This window comes from Arabidopsis lyrata (genome assembly GCF_000004255.2).
Source record: "Arabidopsis lyrata subsp. lyrata unplaced genomic scaffold ARALYscaffold_3, whole genome shotgun sequence".
NCBI lineage: Eukaryota > Viridiplantae > Streptophyta > Magnoliopsida > Brassicales > Brassicaceae > Arabidopsis > Arabidopsis lyrata.
In genome coordinates this window covers 801,274-817,583 of record NW_003302553.1, presented here as the reverse complement: position 1 = coordinate 817,583, position 16,310 = coordinate 801,274, and the positions used below count along the sequence as shown (strand labels likewise).

The 16,310-nt window shown below is 35.4% G+C and overlaps 3 protein-coding genes and 1 long non-coding RNA gene across 4 annotated transcripts; 1 reads left to right on the top strand and 3 right to left on the bottom strand.

Moving 5' to 3' along the window:
• Window positions 1-3,178: 3,178 nt before the first annotated feature.
• LOC110230387 lies at window positions 3,179-4,169 on the bottom strand. Its single transcript, XR_002333491.1, has 4 exons — window positions 4,022-4,169; window positions 3,774-3,947; window positions 3,422-3,682; window positions 3,179-3,329 (listed from the first exon to the last, which is right to left on the bottom strand). It is a non-coding gene; the product is annotated as an uncharacterized LOC110230387 (long non-coding RNA).
• Window positions 4,170-5,329: 1,160 nt separating this feature from the next.
• LOC9320413 (WEB family protein At3g02930, chloroplastic) lies at window positions 5,330-10,275 on the bottom strand. The gene is made up of 4 exons (XM_021032210.1): window positions 8,911-10,275; window positions 8,787-8,824; window positions 7,951-8,152; window positions 5,330-7,804 (listed from the first exon to the last, which is right to left on the bottom strand). The coding sequence occupies exons 2-4, from the start codon at window positions 8,801-8,803 to the stop codon at window positions 5,588-5,590; spliced, it is 2,436 nt and encodes an 811-aa protein (XP_020887869.1). The 5' UTR covers window positions 8,804-8,824; window positions 8,911-10,275; the 3' UTR covers window positions 5,330-5,587.
• A 1,308-nt stretch (window positions 10,276-11,583) lies between these two features.
• LOC9318328 (replication protein A 32 kDa subunit B) lies at window positions 11,584-14,133 on the top strand. The gene is made up of 10 exons (XM_021032244.1): window positions 11,584-11,776; window positions 12,117-12,221; window positions 12,328-12,425; window positions 12,531-12,572; window positions 12,672-12,749; window positions 12,957-13,035; window positions 13,122-13,223; window positions 13,305-13,381; window positions 13,678-13,746; window positions 13,868-14,133. The coding sequence occupies exons 1-10, from the start codon at window positions 11,675-11,677 to the stop codon at window positions 13,950-13,952; spliced, it is 837 nt and encodes a 278-aa protein (XP_020887903.1). The 5' UTR covers window positions 11,584-11,674; the 3' UTR covers window positions 13,953-14,133.
• A 797-nt stretch (window positions 14,134-14,930) lies between these two features.
• LOC9318327 (putative gamma-glutamylcyclotransferase At3g02910) lies at window positions 14,931-15,957 on the bottom strand. The gene has a single exon (XM_021032246.1). The coding sequence runs from the start codon at window positions 15,740-15,742 to the stop codon at window positions 15,191-15,193; it is 552 nt and encodes a 183-aa protein (XP_020887905.1). The 5' UTR covers window positions 15,743-15,957; the 3' UTR covers window positions 14,931-15,190.
• Window positions 15,958-16,310: the final 353 nt, after the last annotated feature.

Here is a 16,310-nt window from a genome sequence, read left to right as displayed (position 1 = left end):
TTGTTATAATATTTACATAGTTAAACATAAAATAACTAAAATTGGTATATAAAAAAAGTTCAATTAAGAAGACAAAAGTCTACCTAGTAATTTATCAATATTTTCAAAACATCTAATTAGTGTCTTAACTCTTAATTATTTTGTGTATATCAGTATATACTAGGATTGTTCATAAACCTAGGCTTCAAAAATGACTTAATACCTAGAAATTCTATGTACAAACGACTTATTTTGTGTATATCAGTCGTTTGTACATAGAAGTTTCCAACTAATCCGAACGCGACAGCATTCCCACAATTGATATCCCTACACCCAAACACACTTTATAATTCTTCTTTGGTCTTACCTAGCTAAGGACTTAATCTTGATTAATACTTTGCTAAAGTGCAATTTATAGGTGTTTAACAAAGTTACAAGTACAAAATTTACATGCAATATGTAATCGATTGATAAGATTTTGATGTTGAAAGATGAAACTAGTTCTTTCATAAGAAGAGTATCCCTTTCTAACTCTCAAATAAAAAAACTTCCCAAAAGAATTAATGCTAAAATAAAATCTACTAAAATTAATACAACGACAAAACTAAATTATCCTAATCTATAGAACCATTTTCTCTATAATGCACACCCCAACGCCATAAAATTATAAATAAGGACGTTAATCCTTTTTATGTGTTTAATACACATACATGTACACGGCAAGTATAATAGAATCAAGTATAATTTGTGTATTATTGTATACGTACACATTTAATTAAAACATCAATATTTGCTAAAAGACAAAAAGAAAGAATACACTCACGCAAGCCAAAACCTGATTGTATGTTGCTACTTGCTATAATACTCGTAGTTACAAAGCATAACACAAAATAACTTACATAATAATTAATTAACTTAATTATCTCTTACGAGCCATGCAATGTACGTAACTAGTGGACGAAACTAGATTTAATCATATGATGCTTTTCTTTTTCTTTTTTTTTTTCTTTTTTTTTGTGTGCACCCAATCATATGATGCTTAGGTTTATTATTATTCTATGAACTTATCTATGAGTTATATATGGCGTTCTGCAATTTATCACCACAAGGTCCACACCAGCAATATGATTTTTAGTCTCCATAATAAGAGAATGCAAAAATCTCTAATACATGAATGCAAAACATTTACTACATGCCTGGCGTTAAAATCTATCGACCATCTAGAGGTTATCATTTTTGTTCGATTTAGTACAGAGAAACAACCTAGCCGAAACAGAGCATAGTCTTATACACTTTCTTTTTTTTTTTTTTTTTTTTTTTGGTAACCCAGGTGTCTGGACCCTTGGGGTCCAACTAGCACCGCGTCCAAACGGATCTGGTGTGGTCCTGGAAGCCAAACGGAAGTCAGGTTAAATCCGCTGTTGCCAGGAATCGAACCCTGGTGGCGGTACTCACAGCTGTGAGCCCTTTACCACCAGACCACGACTGCCTGGTTTAGTCTTATACACTTGTTCTGTTAATGGGCCCTGGTTAGATTATTCCTCTGTATTGTTCCACATTTTGGCTTGCGATGATGTCATAGCTTTCATCCTCAATTACCACATTTGGTTTGAGAGGAATAGCATATGTTATTGATCTAAACACCTTTAATAAAGATGATATCACACAAAAATATATAGCGTCATTTGTAGTGAGAAATTTGTATTTCTTTACGTATAAGATTTGATCTGGCACATTTGTAAAGTAGATAGATTAAAATAAGATATTTTAAAAATGTTCATAATTAAGAAAGAAACGTTTGGATACAAATACCTTTATCTGCTTTTTCGTTTCAACTACTCAGCAATATAACACAAAAAGTTGATTTAAAAAATGTATACACACTACAAGTAAATTGTATATATTTCTCTTACCTTAGATATATCATATATGCAATCGCTCACATTGACTTGAAAAATAATTTGATTTGGAATATCTATTTTTTCTTCGCAAGATATTTTTCTACACTTGAGATTGGCCATTGATGAATGAAAATACATGTAGCAACTCATATTTGAACTCAAATCTGACAAAATTGAAATACTCTTTTAATCGATTTGAAAATAAAGTGAACGAAATGCATATACTTAGTAATCAAATACACTCATATGTATCTGCTTCAGTTACACAACATTAAAGATAATTTGGTCCAATTTTATTGTTTATAAAACCAAAAAAAAATAAAAAAATAATTCCATAAGGTGTAAATTAAACGTTTATCACGACGAAGCTATATTAAAGATGAATGGAACAGATGAACAATCATATCTCTTTTACCTTCTACGTATACTTTAGTTAGTGAACAAAGGTTTCGTTAAACTAGAGATTTGTCTATTTTTAAGCAACGAATTTACCTTTTTCGACTTTGTTATCCGTTCGAAAGTCAAAGATTATGAAACACAACTGACTTTCTTGCAAGTCTAAAGCTCAACTTTGAATTTCTAGGATAGGATTAGGACCATATAACCGTGAGATTAAACTTGTTATTGCTGTCCGGTTAAAACTAATTATCCAAAAGTTACTTAACGTGTAAAACTTGCATTGCAAGATACCTACCGGTTTTTGAATAACCAATCAGTGGCGGAGCCAGGATTTTTGTTTATAAGGGTCATATATATTAGGGAAATTGTTAAAAATACCCCTTTTGGTGTGCCCCTTTTCAAAAATGCCCCTTTTAGATGTCCATTTTCAAAAATGCCCCTTTTTAAATCTGAAATTTTTATAAAGTTTTATTAGGTTTATAAAGTACTTATGGATTGTAACTACTACTTGAAGACTCGATCCAAGTATTTATAAGGTTAAAAAAGGTGTTTTTAAAGGTTTTACAAGTTATTTTAAAGGATTTTTAAGGTTTTTCAAATGTTTTACAAGATATTTTAAAGGTATTTAAAGGTATTTAAAATGCATTTATAAGGTATTTATAAAGTACTAGTATTTTGTCCCGTGCTATGCACGGGCTTCATCATAGTAATGTATTTCAATTAATTAAAAATCTAAAAATTAAGATAACATAATTGTGCACTTCCTAGGTTTGAAATATAACTGAAGGGATAAGAAAATGCTTCACATGGAAGATATAGAAGAAAGGTGGAGAACGTAAAGAAACAAAGCTAGGAAGAACGATTATTGAATCACTGCAAACATAAGAACACGATTTAAAAGGGAGATACATAATAGATTAATAAGAATGATTACCAAGTTGGAAGCTACTAACTCAAGGCTCTTGAGTTGAAGATTCAACAGTTTACATGGAGCATTGCGAACAGTAATTTCCTTAAGATCTTTCATTCCAATGATTTCACCAATTACATCTGTATTAAAAACAAAAAGAAGGAAAAATTCATAAGAATATAAAAAGATGCTAAACTTTGAATAAATATACATTGATGGTGATAACACGTACCAAGGAACACGTTTTCGTCATGTCTCTGAAGCTTATCAAAAGGGATGAAACTGAAACGAAGTGAGTGGTTTGGGATTTCCTCACAAGGCTTCACAATTGTTGACCAAGTGAAAAAGATTTTGAAAGAATGTCAGTTGCCCTGTAACTTCCAAGATTAGGAGACAACTTAAAATTCATCAGTATACAACATTCTCCTTCTTGGAGATCTTTTTCGAACTTTTGAATTAATTTTCCTCTGATGCATGCTTGTATACAGTCTCCCTGTCATTAAAAGGGAAAAAGTTGGATTACAAAAGTACAGAAGTAGTATCTAAACCAAATAAACATAAACAACCAGAATTTTGTTTTCCACCTTATCATCCACAAGGAGTAAATCCACCAGAATCTCCAGGCTTATCGTTATTGTGGAATCGCCAAAAACGGGCAACTCGTGCTTTAATTTTCCAAATTTCGCTCTCAGTCACGGACTCTAGTTGAGCAATCGGTGTAAAATCCAGTTTCATGTTGCAAGTAGAGATAGTAATACCTGCAATTGAATAGATAAAAATCAAAACAGAGAGAAAGACGATCAACTTTTACGATTTGGGTAATTGGAATTACTTGTTGAGAGGAGGAGCGTTTGTGTTAATTCACTATGATATAAATCTTTATACTATACATATGTGGTGATTTCCAGAAGATCAGTTGATTAAAGTGATGGAGGTGGGAAGTTGATCAGAGGATCGTGGGAAGACGAGAACACAAATCGTGGGCTTTTTTTTTGAGATTTTATTTTTAATTAAAGAAAGAAAACTGTCGAAAAGAAATATTAAAATTAAATAAAAGGAAAACAATTAATTGTAAATGAAAAATGATGATGACACGTGTCGCAACCAAAATTGTTGACTGACTTCTCTTTTATATAATAAAGGATTTATAAGATTTTAGATACATAGAAATGTAGTTTGTGTATTTTTAATAATATTACATACATATTTGGGTAAATCTTATATTTTTAATAGTATTTTTTATAAGGTTTTAAAAAAGGGTATTTTTGAAAAGTGGCATTGAAAAAGTGACTTTTTGCAAAAGCCCCATATATTATTATTTTTATTTAATTACATATTAATATTAAATAATATATTTATCTTGATTTATGATATTTTATAGAAATATATGTCAAAACAATTTTGAGAAAAGGACAAAAAAAAAAAGATATCCGATGATACAAAGAGAAATAATCAATATGTAAAAAAACTATTAGAGAATTGTAATCATTTTTTAGGAAAAAACAAAACAAACATAGAAAGAAAATTAATGTTGAATGAAAAATTAAATATGAATGGGGTCAAAGACATAAAATTATGGCATGACATAGGGGTCAACTAGGAAATTTTGTACCAAAATATCTAAAATCATAGATAATTTACCTTATAATTTCAAAACTTTGAAATGTTATGGGGTCAACTGACCCCTCTCTCTTAATTGGCTCCGCCCGTGTAACCAATATTAGGTAAAGCTTTCCGTCATTAAGTTTCTACTCAGTCAAAATATTTGGAAGAATCTAGCCACCAGTTTATTGTAAGCACGATTGTTTAATTTTGCAATAATAATGAAACCAAAGAAAACGCAGTCGTTTTCAGTTTATCGGGCCTGGGCTTGGTTGTTTAAGGGTTGGCTGTTTATGAAATGACCCAATTATATAGTTGCGAATAATCAAAAAAAATTCTTCGCGTTTGAAGGGCCCTTTGGACGTAGTTATATTAAATCGCAAATCTGGATAAAATATATATATATATATATATATATATATATTTGATAAAATAAATTTTATTCTCGTATTATTTACGTAATGCAAAATAAATTTTATTCTCGTATTATTTACGTAATGCAAAATGAAATCAATGGCCAGATTTACACGAGCAAGAATAAACACAAACAAAAATAATTTTCTGGGTACAAAAGATGTTGAAAAACAGGATAAGCCAAAAGATATCGAAAGAAGAAAAGAATCATAAACCAACAAGTTAACACAAACCTATTTCAGAAGCCATAAACAAAACAAAAAAATAAAATAAGAACACCAAGGAAGAAATCAATATGGTGCAAAGAGATGTGTATATCATGTAATAGCTAGATTTTGCAATACCTCAGAAAGTGTAGTAAGTAATAAAGAGATGCTTTCATTTATTTCTGATTCACGGGTCCTTTCTTCTTGAGAAGATTCCCAACTTTACCAAACAATGTCTTCTTCTTCTTCTTTTCCTGTTCCTTCACCAGTTCATCTTCTCCGGTTAATCCATTTACAGGCGAGGTTTTCTCGCTTTGGTCTATCACGTTTAAGTCTTCCTCTTCTTCTTTTGCAAACTCTTGTTCTGGTTTTCCCTTGTGGAAAACTTCTTTCTTCTCAATCTGACAACTTTCCCACATTTTGAATTCAACTTCAACTGTCTCATCATCCGGAGAATGTTCTTTCTTTTCCTTCTTCTCACTGTCCTCCTCAAGTTTCATGTTCATGCCATCGAGGGTTTTTACTTTAGAAGACTTCTCTTCTGCATTTCTATAACCATTTTCCTCAGAAAACTCGACCACCTTTGGAAGCAAGTCATACTCTTTTTCACTCTCACTGAGCTCACCGTTCTCTTCTGTATGTTTCTTGGCCAATGCTTCTTCGAGTAACTCTGATAGCTCCTTGATTTTCTTCAGAGAATCATCCTGTTTTACTCTGAGTTCATCGTTCTCATGAACAATGCTTTGAAACTCAGTTTCTTTATCCAACATTTTCCCCTTTAGTTTCAAAGTTTCAGCTTTCGCTTCCCTGAGAGTTTCCTGAAGATAAATCACCTCATCTTCCACTTCTTTAAGGCTATCTCTCATTTGGGATTCTTTTTCCCATGATGCATCAGCTTCTTCCTTTGTCCTTTTAACCAAATTGCCCAACCTATTCATTTCTTTCACCATTGAAGAAACTTCTTCATCAAATTCCTTCACGTGATTCACCAAACCGGCTTCTCTCATCTCCCAGTCTACCATTGCGCTTTCGAACTGTTTCTTGGTTTGTTCTACAGCATTGACAAGAACATCGATCTCATGTCTCGCCTCATCAAGCATATTCTCATACTTCTTGTTCGTTGCTTTAATGACCAACTTCAGATCTTCTATCTGTGTTTCATAATCCTGATCACCCTGACTCAGCAATTTTTCTTTCAACTCGCGTGAATCACTCGACACTTCGTGCATTGCTGAAGCTAAACTCTCCATTGCTTTCTTAATCTTCTCCTCTTCCTCCTTCGAGCTCTCCAGTTCTGACAAGATCTTCTTTTTCTCTTCCAAGAGCCTTTGAACACTTGAAGTAGCATCTTGCTCCTTCTTTAAAGCCTGGTTTTTCTCTTCATTCACAGTTTCAAGCTCATTCTTCAGTTTCTCTGCTTCTTTCTCAATCTTAGAAGATTCTTCTACTGCAAAACCTAGCTTCTGTTCAGATTTCTCAAGATCAACCTTTTGTCTAGCAACTGTCATCTCCAATAACTCGATTTTATCCTTAAGATCAGTCATTTCAGATTCGATATCGTCCAATCTACTATTGCTTGCCTCCAGCTGCTTTGTCACAGATACCAGAGATACCGAGGCAGATCTCTCCAGCTTGTTAGCTTCTTCCAACCGTTTCTCCAATTCTTTCGCTTTCTTTTGCCACTCGTCAGCAAAGCCTTTCGCATAAGATCCTGCCATCTTCGCAGCTTCTAAGTCAACATTAAGCTGCTCAATGATCATCTCTAGTTCCTTGACCTTTGCTTCCAAACTTGTCGCTTTCTCGAGGTCTCTTTTTAGATCCACTATCTCCGCTCCTAGTTTTGAAGCAATCTCATTCTTGGAGATGGTTTCCTTCTCTCGGGTTGAATCAAGCAAAGCCTTCAACCGCATTAACTCTGATGACAAGATTTCCACTTTCTCTGCATGAACTGCAACCAAATTACTAGCATCATCTGCATGACTCAAAGCCTTACTCTTGGCGTCATTAGCATAAGCCAATTCTTGATTGACATTCTCCAGCTCCCGGGTTACCAAAAGAAGAGTAGCTGATTCTGAAGCATGTTGGTTCTTGACATTCTCTAGTTCTTTCTTCAATTCTTCTTCTTTCCTCTGAACCGCCTCTATCCCCGCCTCAACAACCTCAAATTTCTCAATTTCAAAGTTCTCTTGGGCCTTTTTCTGCGCATTTAAAGCCTCAACTAGCTTGTCAGATGCCTCTTCAGCTTCTTTCCGCGCTTCTTTAAGTTGATCAAGTGCTTTAGCTTTCTCATTCTCAAGCGATGCTATCAGCTCATTGGCTTTCCTCAAATCTTCCTTGATTTGAACTGACCGAGGTTGTGTTTCTGATCCTTTCACAGCCCGTATTTGAGTTTTCTGCAAACAATCATTAGACAACAACAATGGATGTCAACATTTGCAGCATAGTGTGTCAAAACTAAACCAACTTAAGACCAGGAAACCAAAAAGCCTCATTCCTCAATTCAAGATATCGAAAAAGATACTGATATTGACACACTTACTTCTGGTGGGGTTCGAGCTTTGGGGGACCTCTTATCAGTAGAAGGCTTTGAATTGGAAGAAGAGCGCTCGAAGGAAAGACGTGACTGTTGTTGAGTCGGTGAAGGAGAAGTAGATTCAGGTTTAGTCACTATCCGAGTAAGCCTAGGCACTCTTAGAGATGCTGGACATGATTTTCCCAAAGTGGTTTCAGATAAACCAGTTCTGCAACAAAGGTCTCTCATCAAGCAATCAAAAGAAAAACACGTGAGAACTAATTACACTTGCCAAAATCATTACAAAAAACCTCTCCATACACAGAACATAAGAGTAGCTAATGAGTAACAACAGTCTCTATAACATAGATTTTACAAAAAAAAAAAAAAAACTTTCTAGTTTTGTTTATCTACAATTTGTGTCTCACTCTAGTGAAGTATCTCATGTTAAATACAACAGCCGAATCAATAAAGACTTAGATTAACAAAATTGGAAAGTAGAAGAGAAGACATATAAAAATCAAGATAAAGACAGACAACAACAGCAACAACTACGAACTCTGCCATGGAATTATTGTTTCTTTTAAATAAGTGAAGCGGCACCTTAATAAGATTAAAAAATTCGATCACACAAATGGGAAGAATCAGAAAATGTGCTGCTATAAATAGAATCCCTAAAAATCAGGAGATTAAACCCTAAACTAGTCAGATCTACCCACATCATCATAGACAATCTCTAACAATGAAGAAAGAAACCTCAAGAGAAAAAGATAAACCCAGATCGGAATTTGAATCGACGAAATATTCCCACCGACATAAAAAGGGATCGGAGACTGAATCTCAATAAGGAAGAAGACGCTTACTTTATCTTGGAAGCCATAGTCACAGAGTCTCTGTTTCGCTGCGGATCAGTGACATGTAAATCACATTAGAGGAGGCAATGAACTAAGAAATACAGATACATTATTAAATTTATGAATATTGAACCTGTAAATCTCAAATTTGCTCGAATTCAAACTGGGTTTCCATTTTTAGCGTAGAATGAAGAGAGAGAGAGACAATGATTCGGATCATTGGATTAAGGAAACGATTGATGAGAACCTAACTAACGTAGAAGAAAAATGATACAAGTTGGTGAGGTTTTGTCTCACGAGTGGCCACACTCCTAAAAAGTGAAAAAAGTGAACTATAAATAAATGAATTGTAAAAAAAAACAAACAACAAAAGATCCGATTCGCTTTCCCGATCCTACGTGCGTGATAAACGCAAACAATAACGACTAACATCAACGTATTAATAATCGATTTATTTATCATAAACTTTTTTTTATATATTAAAAATTCAACCCTAATGGGCCAAGGCTTAACCTACAACAAAAGAAAGCCCGGTTACAAAACGGTATACCGGAAAACTCGCCGGAAAAAGAAAATCGACTCGACCCCTGTTGATCATCGCTCGCAGAGAAACCAGACTTTAGATCCGGCGAAACCAAAGCTGACAGCTTCGTGGCCGCATCGGGAGATTGAGATAACCGATGCAGGATTTCGGTTTCCGGCAGCTATCTCTCTCCTCCGAAGCACCAACCCACCACAAGCCTCCCATAAAGTTAGTCTCTCCGACGAAGCGGTTCGACGGTGACGGATCCCGACCTAGCAACCCATCACGCTTGGAGTTATTCTCTCTCTTCCTTCACCGAAAAAAATCCGAAATTCCAGAGTCGTCATGGTTCGATCCGGACAGTCGGCGCACCCAATACGGCAGATCTAAGGGACGGTGGCTCACCCAATTCCTTTAAATCCGACCCCCGCATCAGCCATCGTAGATCCTAGATCCACCGCTAGCCACCTGTCAAAACAACAAAAACACCACCTTATCCCCACCAACTTCCCCGTAGAGGCAGCGACTAGGCCGGCGGCTGAGCCTGAGGAGCATCCAAGCAACTCCCAGCATTTTCAACCGGGAGACCACCGCTTCAAAGCTCCTCCTCCGCCATTCCAGAGCCACGACCACATCAGCGGGGAAACACCACACCTCTGTTGACGGAGAACCACCACGACTCACACCTAGACCACTTTCGAAGGATCTCAGCCGATGATAAGAACAGAGAACCGGAGAAACTAGATCGAAAGCTCGGAATTCGCCTTCAAGAGAGAGAGAATGGCACGATTATCGATGCAATGATTGTGTTTTTCAATCGTTGATTAGGAGGAATAGAAAAGACTAGTCTTCTCATAGCTAATGCGAAATTGTTTAGAAAAATTTTCTACAGCTTATGAAAAACGATTGTTATTTTTTGTTACTAGTAACAAAAGTTTTACTGATGCAACAAGAGAAATTTCTAAAATATGTAACCAATTTCTTCGCAACTATAATGATAAAAGCATAATCAAAAATATAATGATAGAAATATATTTTCTTGTTGAATATCTCTACCACTAGGCAAACTTTAATATCGGGCCCAGTGGGCCATATTTATTAAGGTCCATTTATTAACCGCAAGAAGGACTGGGAGTCTAAGAGCATAATCATTATGATATTTCGGACTTATTATTAGACAAAATAAAAATTCACATGGAAAACTTTTAAAATTGGTCGCGGGAAAATTACATAGAGTTTTGGCGGGACTCTATATCCTTTTTCCATTAGTTATTAATTATTATTTTTTAATTACCGTAAGAATAAGAAAAGTTGAAATTTGTAATTTGTAGATATTAAAAGATATGAGAATTTAGTAATTTCCAGAAATTTAGGGCTTGATTAGTTTTCCCGCTAGCACCCTCCTAGCGGTTGCTAGCGGTCGGTTGCGGTTGTTAGCGGTTGGTACAAATCATAGAAACCGCTTCATACCGCTTCAAATCGCTCGAAATCGCTGAATCGAAACGCTCCTTCCCGCAAGCGTTTGCGGTTGTAGGCGGTAGCGGTTGGATTTTAAAAAAATAAAAAATCAAATGTTTACTTATAATTATTAAAAAATATATTAATCATATATGTATCTTTCATCTTTGTATCACGTTCTCATCATAAACCCTAGTCAATATTCTAAAACCTTATTTTCTCAATGTCTTCCATCCAAACTGATGAAAATCAATAACTAAACGTAAGTATCATATATCCTTTTATTCATTCATTACCTCATGTCATGTGTAACTCTTTGAATATTTTTTCTTGGCATCATTTTTTTTCTTTTCATTATGTATTGCTTTGCTTTTTGATTGAATATATGTTTCGATTTATTTTCTTGAATAGAAAATCACTTGCTTTTTGATTGAATTCAACGTTATTTACAGTTTGTCCCATTACTTGATGCAATTTTTGGTGTTAACCCAGTATAAAATACTATCTTATTATAAAATTTCTTTATTTTTGAATAACTATTTAGTACTTTATTTATGGTTTTAATTATTAAGCATGTTCAATTTTTCTAATATTATCATAATAATATATTGGTATTTTTATTTCTTTTTTTGTAATATTTTTTATTTTCGGTTGTTAGCGGTTGGTACAAATCATAGAAACCGCTTCATACCGCTTCAAATCGCTCGAAATCGCTGAATCGAAACGCTAAACCAATCGTTCAAAACGCTTGAAACCGCAACCGCCCGCTTCCGCAAACTCCCGCAACCGTAACCGCAACCGCTGCGTTTAAACCAGTCAGACCCTTATTCGAAGCGGTGGATCGAATTCACTTCCGTTGAAGCGACGAGCGTTCCATTAGGGTTTCGAATCAACATCAACAAACGAGAGAGAAAACATGTACGGAGGCGAGTTTGACGGCAACGCTGCTTTCGCCGGCGGCGGTTTCATGCCTTCTCAGGCAACTACGCAAGCGCATGACTCCTCCTCGTCCCTCAAGGTTTGCTCTCTCTAAATTATCTTCTCAATCGAGGAATTTGAAAAATCCTTTCCGCGTTTTGTGTAATCGAAGTTCTCTATACCTAGTTCTATGTATCTGATTCTCTCGATTTCTAGTCGTTTCTCGTTCAAATCAGCAGGGAAAAGTTATGATAGTTCCATTCGAGTTGTCTAGGAATGTGGATTTATCTGTGAAATTTGAATCTTATTATAAATCTATACATGTTAAGAAAAGTAATTGTATGTTTGTGGAGTTGTGAATCTGAATATAGAGATCACAAATGAGCACCATTTTACCTGAGCAGTTCAGCAATGTATGAGTGTTCACCATTGTTTTGCAGAACCGCGATGTACGTACCTTGCTTCCCCTGACACTGAAGCAGTTGAGCAGTGCATCAACTACTGGTGAATCAAATTTCTCTATTGATGGCGTTGATATTAACACTGTAAGCTCTTTTTTTCTTCTTCTGCAGTTAAACTTGTTTGCTGATAACGTCATGCCTTAATCTCTATTGTTTCAAGCATTTTAGCTTTGGTGCTATCTGTGTATAGGTTGCCATTGTTGGACGGATTTCTAGAATGGAGAACAGAATCACTCAGGTCGAATTTGTTGTTGATGACGGTACAGGCTGGGTTGATTGTGTCAGATGGTAGCTACTTATATACTAATGCTAATTGAACCTCAATATGAAAATGCTATCATAAAAGAGCTCAACTATATCTCTTGCTAATATCTTGTGGACCACTATCTGCAGGTGTCAAGAGCGTCAAGAAACCGAAGAAATGGAAGCAGTCAAGTATGTTTCTTCATTCTTATCAGTTTCTGCTGTACATCTGTAGATTCTTTAATTTGGTATAGTATATAAAATTTTTTTGATAGTCCACATCTATTACAGGCTGGGAATGTATGTTCGCTTACATGGACACCTGAAAATTTTTCAAGGGAAGCGATCTGTGAATGTTTTCTCAATCAGGTGTGTTTTCCTGACATACTTTCTCGATCAGTCTATGATATACTTGGTCAGCGAACCGTTTCCTATTAGGCTTTCTAGATTTGAGATTTCTGTTTGATCTATGATATTTTTATATCTGTGGCTCAAATATTCTATTTTGCTTTGTCCAAGTAAATGAATTTTCTGCGTCTTAAAGATATGTACTTGAGTCTAATAATATGCTTTCAGGCCTGTCACTGACTTCAATGAGATTGTACACCACTTTACGGAGTGTATGTATGTCCACATGTACAACACCAAGTTACGGGTATTAGCCTATCCTTCAACGTTATTTTAAGCTTTGCTCCACAGCTTAAAACTTCTCATGTTAGATACTAACCTCTGTTACTTCAGGGTGGCTCTATTACTCAGGCTACTACTACTCCTAGGCCTCAAATGCCATATTCAACAATGCCAACCCCTGCAAAGCCATACCAAACCGGTCCATCTAATCAGGTACTAGAGAAATCCAATCTAGAATTCAAATTTTATATGCTCTTTTGTGGCCTTTTTAAGTTACTGAAGAATCTTTTTCAGTTCCCGAACCAATTCAATGATCCAATGCATGGTGTAAAGCAGACGGTCTTGAATTACCTGAATCAACCTATGCACCTGTAAGTACATCTACTATCCCCAAAAGAACCCCATTAAATTGTCATATATATCATTCATACACCTTTGAATACTCATGATCAAAGTTCAGTTCATAAAATAAGCAAATTAACCTCGAAATTCTCTATGAGCCAATTGAAATTATGCTATTGCAGAAGTTGAATGTTCTTGTGTTGGTGATAAGTGTATTGCCATATGAAATACAACTTCTCTCATTGGATTCTCCATCACTCTCGCTCATCTAAAAGCATAACTTGAGTTTGATATATGGTTTTTTTATATGTTGGATCTATATCAGCGTATCTGAAGCTGGTGTTCACTGTGATATAATTGCGCGTGACCTCAGGATTCCGCTGCCTCAAGTCAAGTAAATCTCTCTCATTCTTACTCTCTATCTCTATCTCCCTCCTCTCACTATTTCTATTTGATAAAGTTACAATATAAATAAAGAATTTTTCTTGACAAGAACTGCTTTGTATCTGTGGCAGGGATGCGTTAGAACAGCTCTCAAACGATGGTTGCATTTACTCGACTATGGACGAGACATGCTTCAAATCGACAGCTAACGCTTGATGAAAATGGATTTATGTCATCACATATCAATCCTCCTCTCATGTTCAAAAGCCTTTTGTATAGACCCTAAGGTACGACAATATGTAGCTTTAAGACTATAAATCTTTCTTATGGCTTTTGGATTTTTAAAACCTTAATTAACTCAAAAGTTCAATCAAAAAGTTCAAAATCATTTCCGTCATTTGATTTCCTTTGTTATACTTGCTAGTGGTCGTGTCAATTAGGTCGGCCCGAATTCCAAATCCCGGTCCAATCTGAATTTTGGGCTGGGCCGTTGAGTTTTACTAGTCTTTCCTGATTTTTTTTTTTTTTCTTTCGAATCTAAGCACCGTACCTCGTACGTCTTCTAATGAAAGACTATGATACAAAAACAATTAAGCAGCATTCGGGAGTAAGTAACAACTTGAACTAGTCTCAAAGGTTTAAATTGACTCTTCAGCTGAAAATTCTGATTAAAAAAAAAAAGTTGTCAAACAAAATTTTTTTGGTTTTCCTTGTTCGCAGATTTTAGTGACATGACCATAGCAGGTTGTTTCTTGTCGATATGAAATGTTTGTAATAATGTAATGTTTTTACTTGATATGAATATGCAAATGGTCGATTTAAAAAAGGAGAAAATAAAGAAGTCAAATAATTGAGATACTAAAAAGAATATACTAGTATTAGTTACGAGTCGTAGCGTCCTGAATCTCCTTGAGACGTTACACTTACACTTATGTTTTGTTAGAAAGGTACTAATGTTATTATTTGTATGTAAACTTGTATCCCCGACTTTGTTTAGTGATTGATTAGTTTGAATAGCGATCTATTATCATTTGTTCATATAAGATTGTTATCGATATTAGTTAACTAAGATATTTCGTGATGTATTTAGCTTTAATTTTGCGAGATAGTAAAAGATTAGATTCTGTGATACGAGATTTAAAGACATAATTGACCTGAATCTGAAGACCATGGCCTAAATTAATCAGCTGGAAATTTAACCATAAACTCAATAACCACCTAAAAACTTATTTAAGATGGGAATCAATCATAAATTTGACATCCAACAATCACAGGACCTCTCTAATCAAATCGATAACAACAAACCGATTGTACGGATACGACGGACGGACTGGTGGGACCCTTACAAGTTGTAAAACTAGTTGTTGTTTGTGTTTTATTTTTTCTTTTGTCCCGAGGAAAAAACAAACATAGAAAAGCGACGAGAGAGAGAAGAGACCACGAAGAAATAAAAATCAGTCACATGGAGAAGATACGAAAATACGGATATGATCCAAGAAGCTAAGATGCTGAGGCCTATCATTGCGTTTCACATACCCACGCGCTTCGTTTTCCGTATACGCGCCAAACGATCTTCCTCTATTCCTCTTCCACAGCTCTTCCTCGTAGCTCTTATGCGCGTAATATGCCTCCACCACGCACGACGACGAAGACGTCTCCGTTTCCAGATCCTCCGCCGCTGCGAGACGGATCTGTTGCCGGACGTAATGACCGCGACTAATCCCTTCGAGCTCGTCGAGACGAGAGAGACCGCGAGGAGAAACCGCGTAAAGCTCGCCGGTAACGTGATGACCTGATCCAGGTTTGTTGAGGAGGAAAGGGACTCGATAAGGTCCACAGACGAGAGGATATTTGTCTAGAGTTTGGTAAACTCCTTTGAAAGAAGCGTCACCGGATCGGATCAGATCTTGCATCAGGACATGATTTGAGAATCCTCGTTTCAGAGTTCCGTACGTGAACACGAGCGTTGTTGTTGTTTTCGCCGGCATCATTGTTTCGTGTCCCATGATGGCAGAGAGAAAGAGAGATTGATAGGATAGGGACGGAAGAAAGAAGAAGATATCAAACGGAGAATTTTTGTGTGGTTGGTTGGTGAAGAAAATAGAATCAGAATCGGAAAGAAAGAGAGAGAGAAAATGGAATCTCTGATTTTTAGGGCTTTGAAAATTTTGGGTTAACCCGATGACGCGTTTTTATAGTACTGGATTTCCTCTGCTCTGCATATTATTTTATCCTTATTCTCTATTTTTTTTTTTTAATATATATAATAAATTACTATTTAAATTTGTAAATTGTGATTACGTGTGAATGACAAAAAGAAAATGATGACCCAAGTTGTAATTTTAACGATTAAATATTATTGTACGCTGCTTTTTTAGTATTAAAAAAATGTGAATGAAAAGAATCAGAGGAGGTCCACTCGGCTCACTAATAGACAAGTATAGCAAATGTCGTATCGAATACATTATTCATTAGTACAACATATAATATGATAAGGTTGACAAAAAAAAAAAGAGGCTCTTTCGTAAATAAATAAAGATTTATTTACATATTTTTATGCTGTAGTAGTATTTT

Bases quoted from the DNA above. Each gene is read 5' to 3' on its own strand.
- LOC9320413 (XM_021032210.1), bottom strand. The intron at 7,805-7,950 runs GTAAGTGTGTCA...GATTGTTTGCAG, and splicing joins AAGCTCGAACCCCACCAGAA to AAAACTCAAATACGGGCTGT.
- LOC9318328 (XM_021032244.1), top strand. From the start codon at position 11,675: ATGTACGGAGGCGAGTTTGACGGCAACGCTGCTTTCGCCGGCGGCGGT. The intron at 12,222-12,327 runs GTAAGCTCTTTT...ATCTGTGTATAG, and splicing joins ATGGCGTTGATATTAACACT to GTTGCCATTGTTGGACGGAT. The intron at 13,036-13,121 runs GTATTAGCCTAT...CTGTTACTTCAG, and splicing joins TGTACAACACCAAGTTACGG to GGTGGCTCTATTACTCAGGC.
- LOC9318327 (XM_021032246.1), bottom strand. From the start codon at position 15,742: ATGGGACACGAAACAATGATGCCGGCGAAAACAACAACAACGCTCGTG.